This window comes from Scylla paramamosain, chromosome 3 (assembly GCF_035594125.1).
Source record: "Scylla paramamosain isolate STU-SP2022 chromosome 3, ASM3559412v1, whole genome shotgun sequence".
Classification (NCBI taxonomy): Eukaryota; Metazoa; Arthropoda; class Malacostraca; order Decapoda; family Portunidae; genus Scylla; species Scylla paramamosain.
The window spans coordinates 22,631,511-22,648,811 of record NC_087153.1 but is presented as its reverse complement, the minus strand read 5'-3'; the positions used below and the strand labels follow the sequence as shown (position 1 = coordinate 22,648,811).

Sequence of the window (17,301 nt, the reverse complement as noted above, 5' to 3'; positions counted from 1 at the left end):
ATTGCTGGAAATTTGTAAGAATATAAGTAATGATGAGACATCTTATCAAGAAAACCAGATTCAAATAACAAAACTTAACATGAATGGGTGAATAAGACCCAACCCTATAAAATGAAAGGAGGTGAATCCAAAACCAACTATTGCCCAGTCAGTAAAACCAAGCCAGTTATTGGGACACTGAAACAATAGGTACCTTTTCTACCGTTAATAAGAAGCCAGAGATACCACCTCATACTAAATATAACAACAGGGCAGGAGCAAGACCTAAAACTCCAACAGAGAAGAAATGTGTGCTTTGCTCTAAACAACATAACCCAATGCAATGTGGCAGTTACCAAGGGTTAGAAAGGAGAATAAATAGACTAGTGGAGTTAAGAAGGAGCACGTTATGCCACTTCTTATCTCCCCCACACTTTGGTGAATATTAACATTCATTATGTCTAAACTATTGTGTCCTGTGTGACATGAGTCCTCATTAGATGTTTTTGTTTCTGTTAATTGTATGGGCATCATCAGATTTTTTTTTGTTTCCTGAATCTCTGGATTATTATTCCACCACTTTGGTGTGATTAGTGTTCAGTTTTCCTCTGACCTGCATTATTATTTCACCACTTTAGTGGGATTAGCATTCAGCTTTCCTGTACATATTCTTGTGTGTCCTGCATGTCATGATGCTTCTGTAATTAAGTACTATTTCTCATACTATGTTTGTCTCTGTATGAGAGTAATAAATTGATAAGAAAAAAACTATATCATTCTACCAACCCATTGATTATTTCCATTGTCCTTAACTAAATGTTTAATTCTTTCTGTCATAGACAACTGGGATGATGAACCCACAGCAGCCTCGGATGACTGGGATGGTGAGTGGACTGGCTCACTTGAGCAGACAACGGTGTTTGGCCCATCAAGCAGTGCAAGTGCTGCTGTTCTGACTCCATCTCTGTCTGAGACTCTGGTTGAGACCATCTCTGTGGGGGCTACCTCAGCCAGCTCCACAGTGTCTCTGGCTCCAACGCAGGCCTTTGTCTCCTCACCACCACAGGCCTTTCCTCCGGCGACAGCACCAGCCTTTTCTTCGCCGCCTTCCTCTTCCACCGTGGTGTCTACCTTTGCCTCCACTGCAGCACCAACATTTTCTTCAGCCACGGCGTCCACTGCCTCCATCACTCAGCCCCAGACTATGGACTTGGCTGCCTTTTTACAGAAGGCAGCTCCTCAGTCTACCTTGAGTGGCCTGGTGTCCTCCACTCCTCTAGGGAGCAACAATAGTGCAAACAATGGTGGTGGTGGAGGCAGCAGGGGAGGGGGAGGAGCTTCTCTGGTGTCTCCAGCCCCTGGCCTAAGTGTTGGTGGGCAGCACAGTATCCTCAGTGGCCTCAGCACCAATGTCGGTGAAAGTCTAAAGGCTGGCACTCTTGTGGGATCTGTAGGGGTATCAGCCACAGCACCACTGCCATCATCCTCTGCACCAACTCCATATTCAGCTTCTACAGTGCAGCTGCCTCCAACCATCTTCTCCAGCTCAGGTTAGTTGCTGGGCTTGTTTGTTTTTTTCTGAGGTGATAAATATTTTTTTTAATCCTCTAACTGGTATCTGTATATGATATGATTAATAGTTTTCACCATGTAGGTGAAATATATATATATATATATATATATATATATATATATATATATATATATATATATATATATATATATATATATATATCAGGCGCACGGTGCAACAACGACGTAACCGAGAAATGGAAGTTTCGAGAAAAACGCGCTCAAAGTTAAACACTGATTGCGCACAATAGGATACCCTTAAATAAGTAAGTATTATACATCATTTGAAAGGTCTTGGGTAGTTCTGTTTGGGGATGTAGGTTTCGAAGTGATAGGTGACGATTTTGGGTGGATGACTTACGCGTTAATTAACGCGTATACCGTAGGTAATAATTTTTTTTCCCGATATTGTTTTCATTTGTTAATAATGTGTTAGAGCCTATTACACATAGTATTAGGTGAAAGTTTCATGAAGATTGGTACATAAATAAATTTTTTATGAATTTTTTTCCGAGTGTGCGTCTGTGCTCGGGCGTGTTAAAGGGCAGAGTGGATGAGCACATGGTGAGTGTGTTGTCACCATGGCAACGGCGCTGGTAAACATGGCAGCGGTGCTGTGATTGGCTCGCCCGCGCCAGGCGGCTGCAACCGCGCCGCTGATTGGCCATACGCACGTGAGGCTGGGAGGAGCAGGTTGCGTCGTTGTTGTACCGCTTTCGAGATGTTAGTCCAGAGAAATTTTCTCCGCACTACGCTCGACTTTGAGCCTTAGTACAGGTGCTTAGATGGTCGAATATGACTTGGCCGACATCACCACGAGACTTTTACACCCTTCTACCACACGGAGCAGGCAAAAACACGAAATCTCAAATTTCACGGTTACGTCGTTGTTGCGCCGCGCGCCTCATATAATATATATATATATATATATATATATATATATATATATATATATATATATATATATATATATATATATATATATATATATATATATATATATATATATATGAAAAATTATGGTGGAAATGCATGCATAGTACTTTTGCATGGTGTTTCTCCATACTAATGATTTTCCATCTTCCTTGTAGGTCTGCATAGTGTGGTAACGAGTAGCCTGGCAAGCAGTATTAGCAACAGCAGCAGTGTGTTGAACAAAGGGGTCACCATACCTACAGTGACTTCTTGCCTTCCGTCGCGGCCAAAGACGCAGAGACCTCGGATACCCCAGGCGTCCAAGGTGGTGGGGGCTTGTGTCTTGTGTGCTGCATCACAAGTGTCCTCCTCTACATTTTCATCACCTCTTGTGGATTATTTACTAGCTAGCTAGTTTACCTTCTTCATATCTGTGAAAGGTTTTTATTTGCATATTTCTTAGTGAGTGTAAGATGTAGCCACACCAGCGAAAAAAAAAATAATTCTTTACTCTCTTAGAATACTCGAGTTATATAGAGCCATAGAATTGTATTCCCTCCATTTCTGTTTAGTCTTAATGTAGTGCTATTGAACTAAATAAGTAGGTATTATAATCTAAGTGATGTGCATAATTGTAGGTTATGTAGCACTCATTAATCAAGCTATGATTTTTGTTGGTTTCAGATACCATTGTCTGCTGTTGAGATGCCAGAGGATGCTATGGCTGCACTTGATGTGCAGTTCAGTGGCTTGGAGTTTGGGACTGAGACTCTGGACTTCACTGCTGAGGTGAAGACCAGCTCAAGTGCAACTGGTCTTGTCAGTACCACTCCTGTTAATGCCTGTGACCCAACCTCTTCCACACCCCCGGCCACCAAAGATCTCACCTCTGCATCACTATCATCTTCGCTACCACAGACACAAAAGGTTGGCTCTCCTGTTTTTTACTTTTGATTGTGCAAGTGGGCATTGCTGATTTTGCACTGCTTGGTGTGTGTTTGCAATAATGAGTGAGTGAATATGTCGTCAAATATATTTGATTTAATATTAAAATTACATTTGTGTAACAAGAAAATTGTAATTTATAGGTCTGATAAGCTGGAGCTTTTACCCAGATCTGAGCTTATGAAGATACAATTGGATGTTTAGTAAAGTAAACTTAGCATGTGAAAATTTTAAGAAACATAAAAAAATCATATATAATATTCAAACTTATAAAGGTCTACAAGGTACAATTCTTTTAAGTGGGTGTACAGTTACTGTTCAAATATGAATCTTTTCAGGCAGAATTTGAAGACATTTAAATTGGTTGTTTGCTTGAGGGAGGCAGAGAGGAAGTTCCACAGCACAGGGCCATCATACTGTGCTGTCCTCTAGTGTTATACCTGTACTGGAACATCTCAAAATTGTACCTTGAGACTGTTTACATCTTTGGATACAAATAATAAAGTGAAATTATATATATATATATATATATATATATATATATATATATATATATATATATATATATATATATATATATATATATATATATATATATATATATATATATATATATATATATATGGATACAAAATATATGGATATATTTGAAAATTTGTTCATGGAATATGGTTGTAGTTCAATCAAATCTATTTGCAAAAGTAATTGTTCTTAAAATACATATGTTTGCATGGTTAGTAATGGTTTGAGATGTGTGGTATGTATAACCTAACAATACTACACCACACTTGAGGTAGGGATAAATGAGGAAGTAATATGTACATTTCAGGGCTACTGGGATTAACCATTGTTTAATATGGAATATGATGCCACATAATTTGGAGAGCTTGATATTTAACTTATTGATATGCTCTTTCCAGGATAATTTATAATCAATTAAGACTCAAAGGAACTTGGTAGTTTCCATGAACGTAATTGGTGTATTGCCAGTGTAGAGGTGGGGGAGAGGGTAGTTGGGGTTACATTGGAAGAAGTATATATATAATGGGTTTTATCAAGGTCTAGTTTTAATTTATTGGTGGTAATCATTCATTCAGTTTGTTTAGTTTAGCATTTTGCAAGGTAAAGAACTAAGATATTTATGGGATACAATGATATTAGTATCAGAGGAGGAGGCAGTAGATGCCTGCCGAAACGATAATTACTTCCAGTGAGGTCTAAAGCACTGTTCAGTGGATGCTGTGAACTTATCATTAAACCCAGCTGTGACCTCACTGAACGTTTCCCTTTGTGTCTCACAACACAAGGGGACAGTCACAGCCTGCCCTTTAAAATCAACTCTCTTCCTCCACACAAAACTACAAGCACCTAATAACACACACACCCTTCTCTCAGAAATTTTAAAATCATCATGGCGACTTCTACACCAGCCTCGGAGTCCTCATCTGGGGAGGGGACCATAAATGTCCCCAGGTCGGACTTCCTTTCTGTCGATGACCCTAAGTGTCTTGACACCCCCCTCAACTTTTTCTTCATTAACTTCTGCAACATTTGCGGTCTAAGATCTAATTTTCAATCTGTAGAACACCACCTCTCCTCTTCTAAACTCATCTTCTTTTCCTCACTGAAACTCAGGTGTCTGAGGCAACTGACAGTTGCCCCTTTTCTGTTCCCTCCTACTTTCTCTATCCTCATTTTCGATCGAAAGCTGGATGCTGCGTTTATGTGTGCAATGACTTAACCTGCTCTCATGCCCACGCTCTTGAATCTTCTGAGTTTTCCACCATCTGGCTATGACTACAGAGTCACTCTCAAACTAAATTTATCTGTGCTGTATACCTTTCACCTAACTCCTCTGACTTTAAAAATTCTTTGACTACCTAACTTCCAAAGTGGAGCACATTCTGACCCTCATCCCTTTTGCAGAGATCTCCATTCTTGGAGACTTCAATGTTCACCACCAGCTTTGGCTTTCTTCTCCCTTCACTGACCATCCCGGTGAACTAGCCTTCAACTTTGCTATCCTCCACGACCTAGAGCAATTGTTGCAACACCCTACTCGTATTCCTGACCGTTTTGGAGATACGCCCAGCATTCTTAACCTTTTCCTGACCTCTAATCCTTCTGCTTATGCTGTCACCCTTTCTTCTCCGTTGGGCTCCTCTGATCACAATTTCATATCTGTATCTTGTCCTATCACTATAATCCCTCCTCAGGATCCCCCTAAGCAAAGGTGCCTCTGGCATTTTGCCTCTGCTAGATAGGGAGACCTGAGGAGGTATTTTGCTGATTTTCCTTGGAATGACTACTGCTTCAGTGTCAGAGACCCGTCTTTGTGTGCTGAGCGCATAAAAGAGGTGATAGTGTCTGGCATGGAGGCGTACATTCCTCACTCTTTTTCTCGTCCTAAACCTTCTAGACCTTGGTTTAACACAGCTTGTTCTCATGCCATAAATTATTGAGAGGTGGCCCACAAAAGGTACTTAAGCCTTCCATCACCAGAATCTCATGCATTTTATATTTCTGCCTGGAACCATGCCAAGTCTGTTCTCCAACTAGCAAAAAACTCCTTCATTAACAGAAAGTGTCAAAACTTTTCAAGATCTAACTCCCATCGTGACTTCTGGCATCTAGCCAAAAAAAATTTCCAATAACTTTGCTTCTTCTTTCCCTCCTTTATTTCAAGTGGATGGCACCACTGCTATCACATCTATTTCTAAAGCTGAATTCTTTGCTCAAACCTTTGCTAAAAACTCTACCATGGACAATTCTGGGCTTGTTCTTCCCTCTCTTCCACCCTCTGACTACTTCATGCCACCTATTAAAATTCTTCGCAATGATGTTTTCCATGCCCTCGCTGGCCTAAACCCTCAGAAGGCTTATGGACCTGATGGAGTCCCTCCTATTGTTCTCTGAAACTGTGCCTCTGTGCTTGCACCTTGCCTAGTCAAACTCTTTCAGCTCTGTCTGTCAACATCTACCTTTCCTTCTTGCTGGAAGTTTGCCTACATTCAGCCTGTTCCTAAAAAGGGTGACCGTTCTAATCCCTCAAACTACCGTCCTATTGCTTTAATTTCTTGCCAATCTAAAGTTTTTGAATCTATCCTCAACAGGAAGATTCTTAAACATCTATCACTTCACAACCTTCTATCTGATCGCCAGTATGGGTTCCGTCAAGGCAACTCTACTGGTGATCTGGCTTTCCTTACTGAGTCTTGGTCATCCTCTTTTAGAGATTTTGGTGAAACTTTTGCAGTTGCCTTGGGCATATGAAAAGCTTTTGATAGAGTCTGGCACAAAGCTTTGATTTGCAAACTACCCTCCTACGGCCTCTATCCTTCTCTCTGTAACTTCATCTCAAGTTTCCTTTCTGACCGTTCTATTGCTGCCGTGGTAGACGGTCACTGTTCTTCTCCTAAATCTATTAAAAGTGGTGTTCCTCAGAGTTCTGTCCTGTCACCCACTCTTTTTATTATTCATTAATGATCTTCTAAACCAAACTTCTTGTCCCATCCACTCCTACACTGATGATACCACCCTGCACTTTTCCACGTTTTTTCATAGATGTCCAACCCTTCAGGAGGTAAACATTTCATGCAGGGAAGCCACAGAACGCTTGACTTCTGATCTTTCTAAAATTTCTGATTGGGGCAGAGCAAACTTGGTATTGTTCAATGCCTCAAAAACTAAGTTCCTCCATCTATCAACTCAACACAACCTTCAAGACAACTATCCCCTCTTCTTCAATGACACTCAACTGTCCCCCTCTTCTACACTGAACATCCTCGGTCTGTCCTTTACTTATAATCTGAACTGGAAACTTCACATCTCATCTCTAGCTAAAACAGCTTCTATGAAGTTGGGCGTTCTGAGACGTCTCCGCCAGTTTTCTCCCCCCCCCCACCCCAGCTGCTAACTCTGTACAAGGGCCTTATCCCTCCATGTATGGAATATGCTTCACATGTCTGGGGGAGTTCCACTCATACTGCTCTTCTAGACAGGGTGGAATCAAAAGCTTTTCGTCTCATCAACTCCTCTCCTCTAACTGACTGTCTTCAGCGTCTCTCTCACTGCCGCAATGTTGCATCTCTAGCTGTCTTCTACTGCTATTTTTATGCTAACTGCTCTTCTGATCTTGCTAACTGCATGCCTCCCCTCCTCCCGTGGCCTCGCTGCACAAGACTTCTTTCTCTCACCCCTATTCTCTCCACCTCTCCAATGCAGGAGTTAACCAGTATTCTCAGTCATTCATCCCTTTCTCTGGTAAACTCTGAAGTCCCTGCCTGCCTCTGTATTTTCACCTTCCTATGACTTGAATTCCTTCAAGGGGGAGGTTTCAAGACACTTATTCAATTTTTTGACTAATGGTTTGGACCCTTTTATGGGACTGGCATTTCAGTGGGCATTTTTTCTTTATTGGATTTTTGTTGGCCAGTGTCCATCCTACATAAAAAAAAAAAAAAATCTGCAAACAGGATGTATGACTATTACTGGGATTGCAAAGCTCATATATGTAAATGAGAAACAGTATCAGGCCTAAAATTGAGCCTTGTGGCACACTTGTAGTAAGTGTTTTGGAGGGATGAGGTTGTATTGCCTTTGGATACCATTTTTTTTCAGTTTGTAAGATGGGATTTTAAAAGTTTTAGTGAGGAACCTCTAATTCTGGTATTTTTAATTTTAGCATGGAATATTGCATGATCTAGTGTGTTGAAATGCTTTAGAGAAGTCTTAAAAGACACTGACAGCATGTTTATTCTATTTTAAAGTGTGATTAATGATTTCAATAAAGGAGTGGAGGTCCATATCAATGGAACGGGACTGGAGGAAGCAGTGTTAGTTGAGGGACAGCAAATGGTTGCTGCTGGGGTAGTTCATGAGGTGAGAACACATTGCCTGCTCAAATACTTTACTCAGTGCTGGCAACACGGATATCAGCCAATAGTTATTAGGGTTGTTTGGGCAGCCTGATTTGAAGATGGGGTGACATGCACAATTTTTAACTTATTTTTTATGGAAGTAAAGGTGTGTGTTTTAAGCCATCAAATACGGTAATAATGTAAGATAATGATAGAGAGATTAATTTTACACTTAAGGATTTTAGCTGTCATACTATCATGGCCATTTGCTGAGTTCTTCATTGCTTTTATTATATTTTCTATTTCAAAAGGCATAGCTTTGGTCAGGTAGAGGGACTTATTGGTTGGGTTGCCTAAAAACCTTTGAATAGTTGTTTGTTGGGATATTTTCTCAAAATTTCATTACCGACATTTACGAAGTGATTATTTAATTCTTTGCTAACGTCATTATTTGATTTAAATTTTGATTTCTCAACATTTTTATTGCGATGTAAGATATTCAAAATCTTCCAAGTATTTTTGCAATTGTCCTGCTCTTTATTTATCTCATTATTGTAGTATTGTTTTTTTTGCATTGTGGGTGAGGTCATTTAGCTTATTGTGATATTCCTTATATTTACATTCATAGGTTAGGGGCCACTTACTTGCTAGTCTTTCCAATTTATGCCTCTCTTTTATGGATCATTGTATTCCTGCTGTGATATAGTGTTTATGTTCATGATGTTTACATACTTTTGTTGTTGTCACTGGGAATGTTTATGTAAATGCATCATACACCATAAAATAAAAAAAACTTCAAATGCTGTGTTCAGACAAGGCTCTTCATAGACTGCATCCCAGTGAATATTACCCATATTATTAGTAAGTAGTTCAAGGTTACAGGGGGAGAAGTTACACATGAACTTGGTGGTGTGGAATGGGCGAGTGATGTGGTGGGAGGTGGAGAATGTGGATATTATGGGAGATGGTCAGTGACTTCGGTGTAATTATTGTAGTTATGGGTATTATTGCGGGTATTGTCAGTCCATATGTTGTCAATTATTGTGGCAGATTTATGGCATACCTGGGTAGATTTCATAATGGTGGGTGTAAAGGAATTAGAATACATTTTAGTAAAAAATTTGACAACACTGCTCAGTAAATTAATGTTCCAGTTACCTGATAAATATACATTATTATATTGTTTGATTTGGGTTAGTGACAAAGATTTTTCCTTGAAACTATCTATAAATTAATCAAAATTAGCTTTATGGGGCCTGTAGAGGCAACCAAGAAGGGAGTGTTCCCTGCCATGAGTAATTTCAACAATTAAAGCTTCAAGGTGGGGAAGCGTGAATGAGAGGGATGGTACAGGGATGGCAGGGAGGGAATCCCACACATGTAGGCACACCCTGCCCCCCTGGATGCTCCTACACTGTCCATACATGCAGTAATTGGCCTGTTTATACAACTTTATAAAATTATCTTCAAGGTGAGTTTCACCATGGTGTTAAAGATAACTTCCTGGACTGCCATTTATGCCTTCCTATTAAGAGCTTAATATAATCTGAACTGAAGGTAAGACTGTAATGTTTCAAACTGCACATCAGTGCTCTTGCTTTAAAAGGAGTAACTGCTGGCTCATCAGTGAAATATTGAAAACTGACCTGAGTAGAGTGCAATCTGCCTCCCAAGGATGTGTTATCACTTAGCTAGTGAGTGGTATGTGCTTACATATTTACATGTAAAGCTTCCAGTATGTGATTGTTATCAGTTTGTGCTGAATGGCTTTAACTTTTGATAAAAACTATCAATTTATTATCATCCCTGTGGTATGAGAGTAAGAATACTGCCACTGTATTCCCTTCTCATCATAAGAGGTGACAGAAAGGGGAGGTGCAAGAGGGCTTGGGACCCCCTCCTCATTAGTGGAAAGACAAGGCACTAAAGAAGGATAAGGAAGTGATTTTTGTTTGACCCCTAAGATTTTGATCATCAAATGTACACTCATACCTTGGTACAATAGACTATAAGGGGGGAACGTTGGTTCGATAAAGCCAATTGTCTGTAGTTACCGAGACTAAGTGTTAGGTTATGTTAGGAGTGGCTAATATCAACAATTACATTATGAAAGACAGGAGTAGACATAGTACAGTGAAACCTCAAAGTTTTCACTGGGTTATGTTCCAAAAGCACCTGTGAAGTGCTAAAGTCTGCATTATAGTGATACTATCTGTAAAATGCCTATTCATTTTCTCTATTATTAAGAAAAATCAGTACTGATGATAGATGAGATGAATGAAGATGAAGTAGTAGCTGGGCAGCTTGATATAACAAACATGGAGAGAGAGAGAGAGAGAGAGAGAGAGAGAGAGAGAGAGAGAGAGAGAGAGAGAGAGAGAGAATTGTGGCTGTGTGACAGCCAGTGGCTGACCTTAATAGTAGCTGGTGGTGCAGCTCTCTCTCTCTCTCTCTCTCTCTCTCTCTCTCTCTCTCTCTCTCTCTCTCTCTCTCTCTCTCTCTCTCTCTCTCTCTCTCTCTCTCACACACACACACACACACACACACACACAGAGAGAGAGAGAGAGAGAGAGAGAGAGAGAGAGAGAGAGAGAGAGAGAGAGAGAGAGAGAGAGAGAGAGAGCATTATGTCAAGGTCATTCACTGGCTGTCTTTCTACTTTCCCCTCAGATGGCATGGTTATACAAAATTATGATAATTCAGACACAACAAAAAAAAAAAAAAAGGGCAAAAACCATGGAACAATGAGCTACATGTGTTGTTACACTGATGCAAACAAAATAACTGCTTGCAACAAGCGGCATGTGTCCAGTATTATCACAACTCCATCTGTAGTGTGTGGGACTTTCAAATTGAGTTGGCTGCTCCAGATTTTTTCTGCTGCTTCCAAAATCTTAAAGTGAGGCCTGTAGTACTGAGGTATGAGTGTATGTGGATGTAGTACGGATGTGTAGAAGAGTGAGGAGATAGGGAGAATTTTTGTTAAGTCAAAGTTCGACATACTAAGTCTCATTGAAGTAGAGATTAAAGGAAAAGATGAACAGCAGTTTGGAAGTGTGACTGGGATGGTGTCTGATGTACAGAGAGGGAGAGGAAGAGGAGGGAGTAGCACTAATGTTAAGTCAGAGAATGCAGCAGCGTGTTATGAGGTGGAAGGGAGGGTTGTTGAGGCTGTTGTGGGTCAAGTTAAGGTTAAGAGGAGAGATTTGGTGTGTTGTGAGTGCCTGTGGGCCAGGTAGTGAGAGGAATGAGGTGGAAAGGGAAAACAAGGGAAGACATTGGCTGTGAGGCAAAAGAACTGGTGTCAGCATATTTATCATGGGGGACTTAAATGCTTGTGGTAGTGAGGCACTTGATGGTGTGGTAGGTAGGTATCTGATATCTTGAAGGAATGGAAATGGAGAAAGTTTGATAGGGCTGTGTGGAGTGAGAGCTAGCAATATGCTTGTTCATGGAACATTTTTGACCCTGTTGTTTACACATTACCATTATTTTCCATTATTTTCAGCCAAACTGACTAAGATTGTGTATTTTAATTGTTAATATTAGGTTTTGCTAAATATTACAAGGGTCACCAAATGCCTCCCTTTCCGAACAAATCAGTTTTCAAACAAAATTTTGAGCTCCTTATTGCTTCAGTTGCGGTATCATAATTTGGTTCTAGAACAAAGTTACTTGATTTCAGATATTAAAAGACAGCAAAAGCTGCTGTTTATTACTAATTTATAGTTTCTATAAATACTTTGTTTTTATATATTTGGAAGAGAGAGACAGGGTGTAAGACAGCAATTCAATCTTTGAAATAAGGTAAATGTGATCCTGTTGAAAAGCTATGATATAAACAAACAGTTTTTGGCGTTCAGGAGTTATCCTGAGCTGCCTGTGACTCTCTCAATGACCCTCAACACCATCACTACTGCACAACTGCATTATTCTAGTCGCATTTTCCAGCAGCAAGATGTCGAAGTGTTATGATCACCTTCATTTTGGTAGGAAGTGGGTTGCTCTGCCCTGTCTCCCTCTTTAAGGCTTCCCTCACTAGATCAGTGACAAAGAGACCTGCATGGTCTAAACAGTATTTTCTGATGAGTTCTGTCACTAAGTTCATTCAGTACATCCTTTCTGGATAAATAATTTGTGAGCTGGAGTTGTGAAGCAGCCAACATGGCTGTGGGAGCATCTGTCAAGCCACTAAGAATGGGCAGACTGGTGTCTGGGAATGGATTAATTAATTTTACACTAATTCTTATGGGAAAATTAGTTTCGCTTTTTTGAACATTTCAGATTTTGAATGGTATTCAGGAATGAATTAAGTTCTAGAACTGAGGTTCCACTGTATTCAATAATCTATCAAGGAACACCCAATCATCATTATTGGTAAAAATATATCATGGTGGACTTGTTTATAAATGATTCCTTTATTAATAGAAAGGGAAGGTAAAGGAATAAAGTATTGGTGGTAATTTCTATATTTCTTGCAGCCTAGAGGTCTTTGTTTTTAAATTTCACCATTCAGTCTTTCCATCCACTTTGCCAACTGTACAGCTAAACAAAGAATGGGTCAGGGCCCAAGGAACAGATGCAGATAGTGCAAGGCAAGGGTTTGTTTGTTTAGGAAAACTGATTGTACTGCTCCTGGCAATGTTTATAGTAACACTTTACTGCCTCAAATAACATTACTCATAGTCATTAATCCTTATTGTTGTATTTATTTTAAAAAGCTTAAATCAACATCTACCTTTTCTTCTTGGTGGAAGTTTGCCTACATTCAGCCTGTTCCTAAAAAAGGGTGACCGTTCTAATCCCTCAAACTACCATCCTATTGCTTTAATTTCCTGCTTCTAAAGTTTTTGAATCTATCCTCAACAGGAAGATTCTTAAACATCTATCACTTCACAACCTTCTATCTGATCGCCATTATGGGTTCTGTCAAGGCCATTCTACTGGCAATCTTCTGGCTTTCCTTACTGAGTCTTGATCATCCTCTTAGAGATTTTGGTGAAAGTTGCTGTTGCCTTAGACATATCTAAAGCTTTTGATAGGGTCTGGCACAAAGCTTTGAATTCCAAACTACCCTCCTACGTCTTCTATTCTTCTCTCTGTAACTTCATCTCAGGTTTCCTTTCTGAGTGTTCTGCTGTTGTTGTAGATGGTCACTGTTCTTCTAAATCTATTAACAGTGGTTTTTCTCATAGTTCTACCCTGTCACCGACTCTCTTATTATTCATCATTGATCTTCTAAACCAAACTATTATTCATCAATGATCTTCTAAACCAAACTTCTTATCCTATTTACTCCTATGCTGATGATACCACATTGCACTTTTTCATGTCTTTTTGTAGATGTCCAACCGTTCAGGAACTAATTCATGGAGGGAAGCCACAAAACACCTGTCTTCTGATCTCTCTAAAATTTCTGATTGGGGCAGAGCAAACTTAGTATAATTCAGTGCCTCAAAAACCCAGTTCCTCTATCTATCAACTCAACACAACCTTCCAGATAACTATCCCGTCTTCTTCAGTGACATGCAACTGTCCCCCTCTTCTTCACTGAACATCCTCTGTCTGTCCTTTACTTATTATCTAAAATGGAAACTTTACATCTCATCTCTAGCTAAAACAGCTTCTATGAAGTTAGGTCTTCTGAGTTGTGTCCACCAGTTTCCCCCTCCTCCCTCCCCAGCTGCTAACTCTGTACGAGGGCCCTATCCGCCCATGTATGGAGTATGCTTCACATGTATAGGGGGGTTCCACTCATACTGCTATTTTAGACAGTGGAATCAAAAGCTTTTTGTCTTATCAGTTCCTCTCCTCTGACTGTCTTCAAGCCTCTTTCTCATTGGTGTTCTGAGACGTCTCCACCAGTTTTTCTCACCCCCTCAGCTGCTAACTCTGTACAAGGGCCTTATCCGTCCATGTATGGAGTATGCTTCACATGTCTGGGGGGGTTCCACTCATACTGCTCTTCTAGACAGGGTGGAATCAAAAGCTTTTCGTCTCATCAACTCCTCTCTAACTGACTGTCTTCAGCCTCTCTCTCACCGCCGTAATGTTGCATATGTAGCTGTCCTTCTACCGCTATTTTCATGCTTACTGCTCTTTTGATCCTGCTAACTGCATGCCTCCCCTCCTTCCGCGGCCTCGCTGCACAAGACTTTCTTCTTTCTCTCACCCCTATTCTGTCCACCTCTCTAATGCAAGAGTTAACCAGTATTCTCAATCATTCATCCCTTTCTCTGGTAAACTCTGGAACTCCCTGCCTGCTTCTGTATTTCCACCTTCCTATGTCTTGAATTCCTTCAAGAGGGAGGTTTCAAGACACTTATCCACCAATTTTTGACCACTGCTTTGACCCTTTTATGGGACTGGCATTTTAGTGGGCATTTTTTTTTATTAGATTTTTGTTGCCCTTGGCCAGTATCCTTCCTACATAAAAAAAAAAAAAAAAAAAAAAAAATTGCCTCAATGTTGCATCTATAGCTGTCTTCTACCACTATTTTCATGCTAACTGCTCTTCTAATTTTGCTAACTGCATTCTTCTCCTCCTGCAGCCGTGCTGCACAAGACTTTCTTCTTTCTCGTATCCCTATTCTGTCCACCTCTCTAATGCAAGAATTAACCAGTATTCTTAATCATTCATCCCTTTTTATGGTAAACTCTGCCTGCTTCCATATTTCCATCTTCCTATGACTTGAATTCTTTCAAGAGGGAGGTTTCAAGAAATCCTTCAATTTTTTGACTACCACTTCGGATCCTGTTTGGGGACCAGCATCTCAATCGGCTTTTTTTTTTTATTGGATTTTTGTTGCCCTTGGCTGGTGCCCCTCCTACATGAAAAAAAAAAAAAGAAAAAAAAAATAAATAAAATAGAATAAAATTTCATCCGCTTCCAGTAAGCACTGTTAGACAAAGAAACACATTTAAGGAAGAATATTCCTTTTGAGGTGCAAGGAGAGTGGTGAGAGGCAGATGGGGTAAGACAAGATGGCAGGTGTGAGTGTGCAAGCTGTAGCCAATGCAGTATCCAGCATAGCAGACATACTGGCCACCACCTGTGTGTGGCAGCTGATGATATATTGTTATTCATTCAACCTTTACTGCTGTCTAAACTAGATAATGATGAGTCAAACAAAAACACCATTAGAAAGGTGGAGGATAAGCACTTTTGTGCTGTAAGTTCCTTTATTCTAGAATCTGCATTAAAGGAAATATAACTAAGAATAAGTGTGATTTTTATCTAAAAAAACTTGTTATGAAAAGGTTCCCTGTGCCAAATGTCCATCACTTGAGGTTAAAAACAGATTGGACAAATTTTAGTACTAGAGCTCAGCTGTGATAACCAATGACTGTTCTAACAAATTGCACTTGATATCAATTTATGTTAATGGATGAGATTTTGCATTATTGAGATTGTTGCTGATTGTTAAGCACTAGATAGAAATAGTGGCAGTGATAGTTCCTTTCAATTTCCTATAAAATTTACATGCCAGAAATAGTGGCAGTGATGGTTCCTTTCAAATTTCCTATAAAATTTACATGCAGTTTCCCTATATTACATTATATATCTTTTCTTGATAATCCTGGTTGAGGAGAGTGGTGGATATAGAGGAGCTTTCATCTGTGCTATTTTGTTTCTCTTACTGTAAGCTAGATAGTATAGTTCCCACAAACCCATCTGAGATGACCAACTGTTCTGGTGTATTCTCTTTTTCCCCATCTTCTCATCCTCTTCCTCCTACCTAGCTAGTTTTGATTGATCCTCGCAAGACATCCACACTAATTAATTTTGAGTGTCCTGCCTAACAATATAGTGTGCTCAAATCTTGCAGCTTGGACCTGAGCCCATTCCATTCCCTGCCTCTCAAACAAGTGAACGCAAGCCCTCTGGGGGTGCCTTCGTATCTGGAACTCAACGAGGTAGTGGTGCCAGCAATACTGCTACCCCCCAGGGCTTGCCAGACCTGGCCAAGAATGAGACTGGTGGTAACACAGGTGGCTTAGGAAGCTTGGTGGGGTCTACTGGCCCATCTTACCAGTCCTACACCAGCTCCAAGTCCTCCTCCTCCTTCCCATCCCCACCCTCTGCTCCCTACTCACAGACACCCTCACAGGTAACATGCATTGAATCCCTGCCTTTGCTCCACTTACATGACCATTAATATTTTCCAACACTTGAAGCCAGATAGTGTGTCATTTTGAGCTTGCTAGTAGTAACAGCAGCAACAATAGCAGTGTTAACATTTAACCAGTCAGGAGAAAAGAAAATGCTATTAAAGGACAGTTGGTCATCAATACCTTAGTGAACATCCATTTATTATTTAACTTTTCCAATATTATGACATGGGCAATGCTAAGGAAAATAATCAAACAAGCAATAGTATGACATGGGCAGTGTTAAGAGAACAAGTAACCAGTCAGCCACTAAAAGTATATCCTAGAAATAAGGAAAGATAATTATGGAACATTTAATTTAATTGCACTCTTTTTTTGAGGTGTTGCAGAATTCCTACACTAGCAGCAATCAACAAGGAAGCAGTGGGACCAACAGCAGCAATGCCAGTGGCTTTAACAGTAGCAACAGTGGCACAGGAGGATCTAACAGTAATAGCAGTTCCAGCACCAATCAAACAGCAGGAGGCTATGGATCAAGCTTCTCTGCACAGGTACTTTAGTACTATTTTGATTTATTGCTTTTATTTATTTTATTGCCCCTAGGGTTTTGGAGTTTGGATTAGTCCCTCCTTTATCTTGATCTGGGATTGAAGTGAATTGCATTCTTACTGAGAATGACCTTCAGAATCTTATGGTGAGACTTTTAGTTGATACAGTGACATGGCAGTTCAAGGTGATCAAAAATCCATTCAGACCTTGGTGATTGATAAAAGGCATTTGACTTAAGTTTCTTAGTCTCCTCACAGAGGTTTGATGAACTGCTCACAGACATTTATCCTACCTTGAGATTAATTTCCTAGATGTTAATGATGTTCAAAGGCAAGATATCAGCAAAGATCTTTTGAGAGAGAGCATTGGT

At 40.0% G+C, this 17,301-nt stretch overlaps 1 protein-coding gene across 32 annotated transcripts in view; it reads left to right on the top strand.

Moving 5' to 3' along the window:
- Window positions 1-17,301, top strand: part of LOC135092846 (ubiquitin-associated protein 2-like) — a 138,828-nt gene that overhangs the window by 42,226 nt on the left and 79,301 nt on the right. For 9 of the 32 annotated variants that reach the window (XR_010263145.1, XM_063991698.1, XM_063991682.1 and 6 more), the window contains exons 6-10: window positions 819-1,529; window positions 2,643-2,794; window positions 3,151-3,393; window positions 16,100-16,381; window positions 16,763-16,933. Coding sequence is in view for 31 of the 32 variants with exons in the window: in XM_063991698.1 (XP_063847768.1) it covers window positions 819-1,529; window positions 2,643-2,794; window positions 3,151-3,393; window positions 16,100-16,381; window positions 16,763-16,933 (1,559 nt within the window). In the remaining variant the exon portion in view is untranslated. The remainder of the gene's footprint in view (window positions 1-818; window positions 1,530-2,642; window positions 2,795-3,150; window positions 3,394-16,099; window positions 16,382-16,762; window positions 16,934-17,301) is intronic. The other 23 variants (XM_063991749.1, XM_063991665.1, XM_063991733.1 and 20 more) reach the window with 7 other exon arrangements.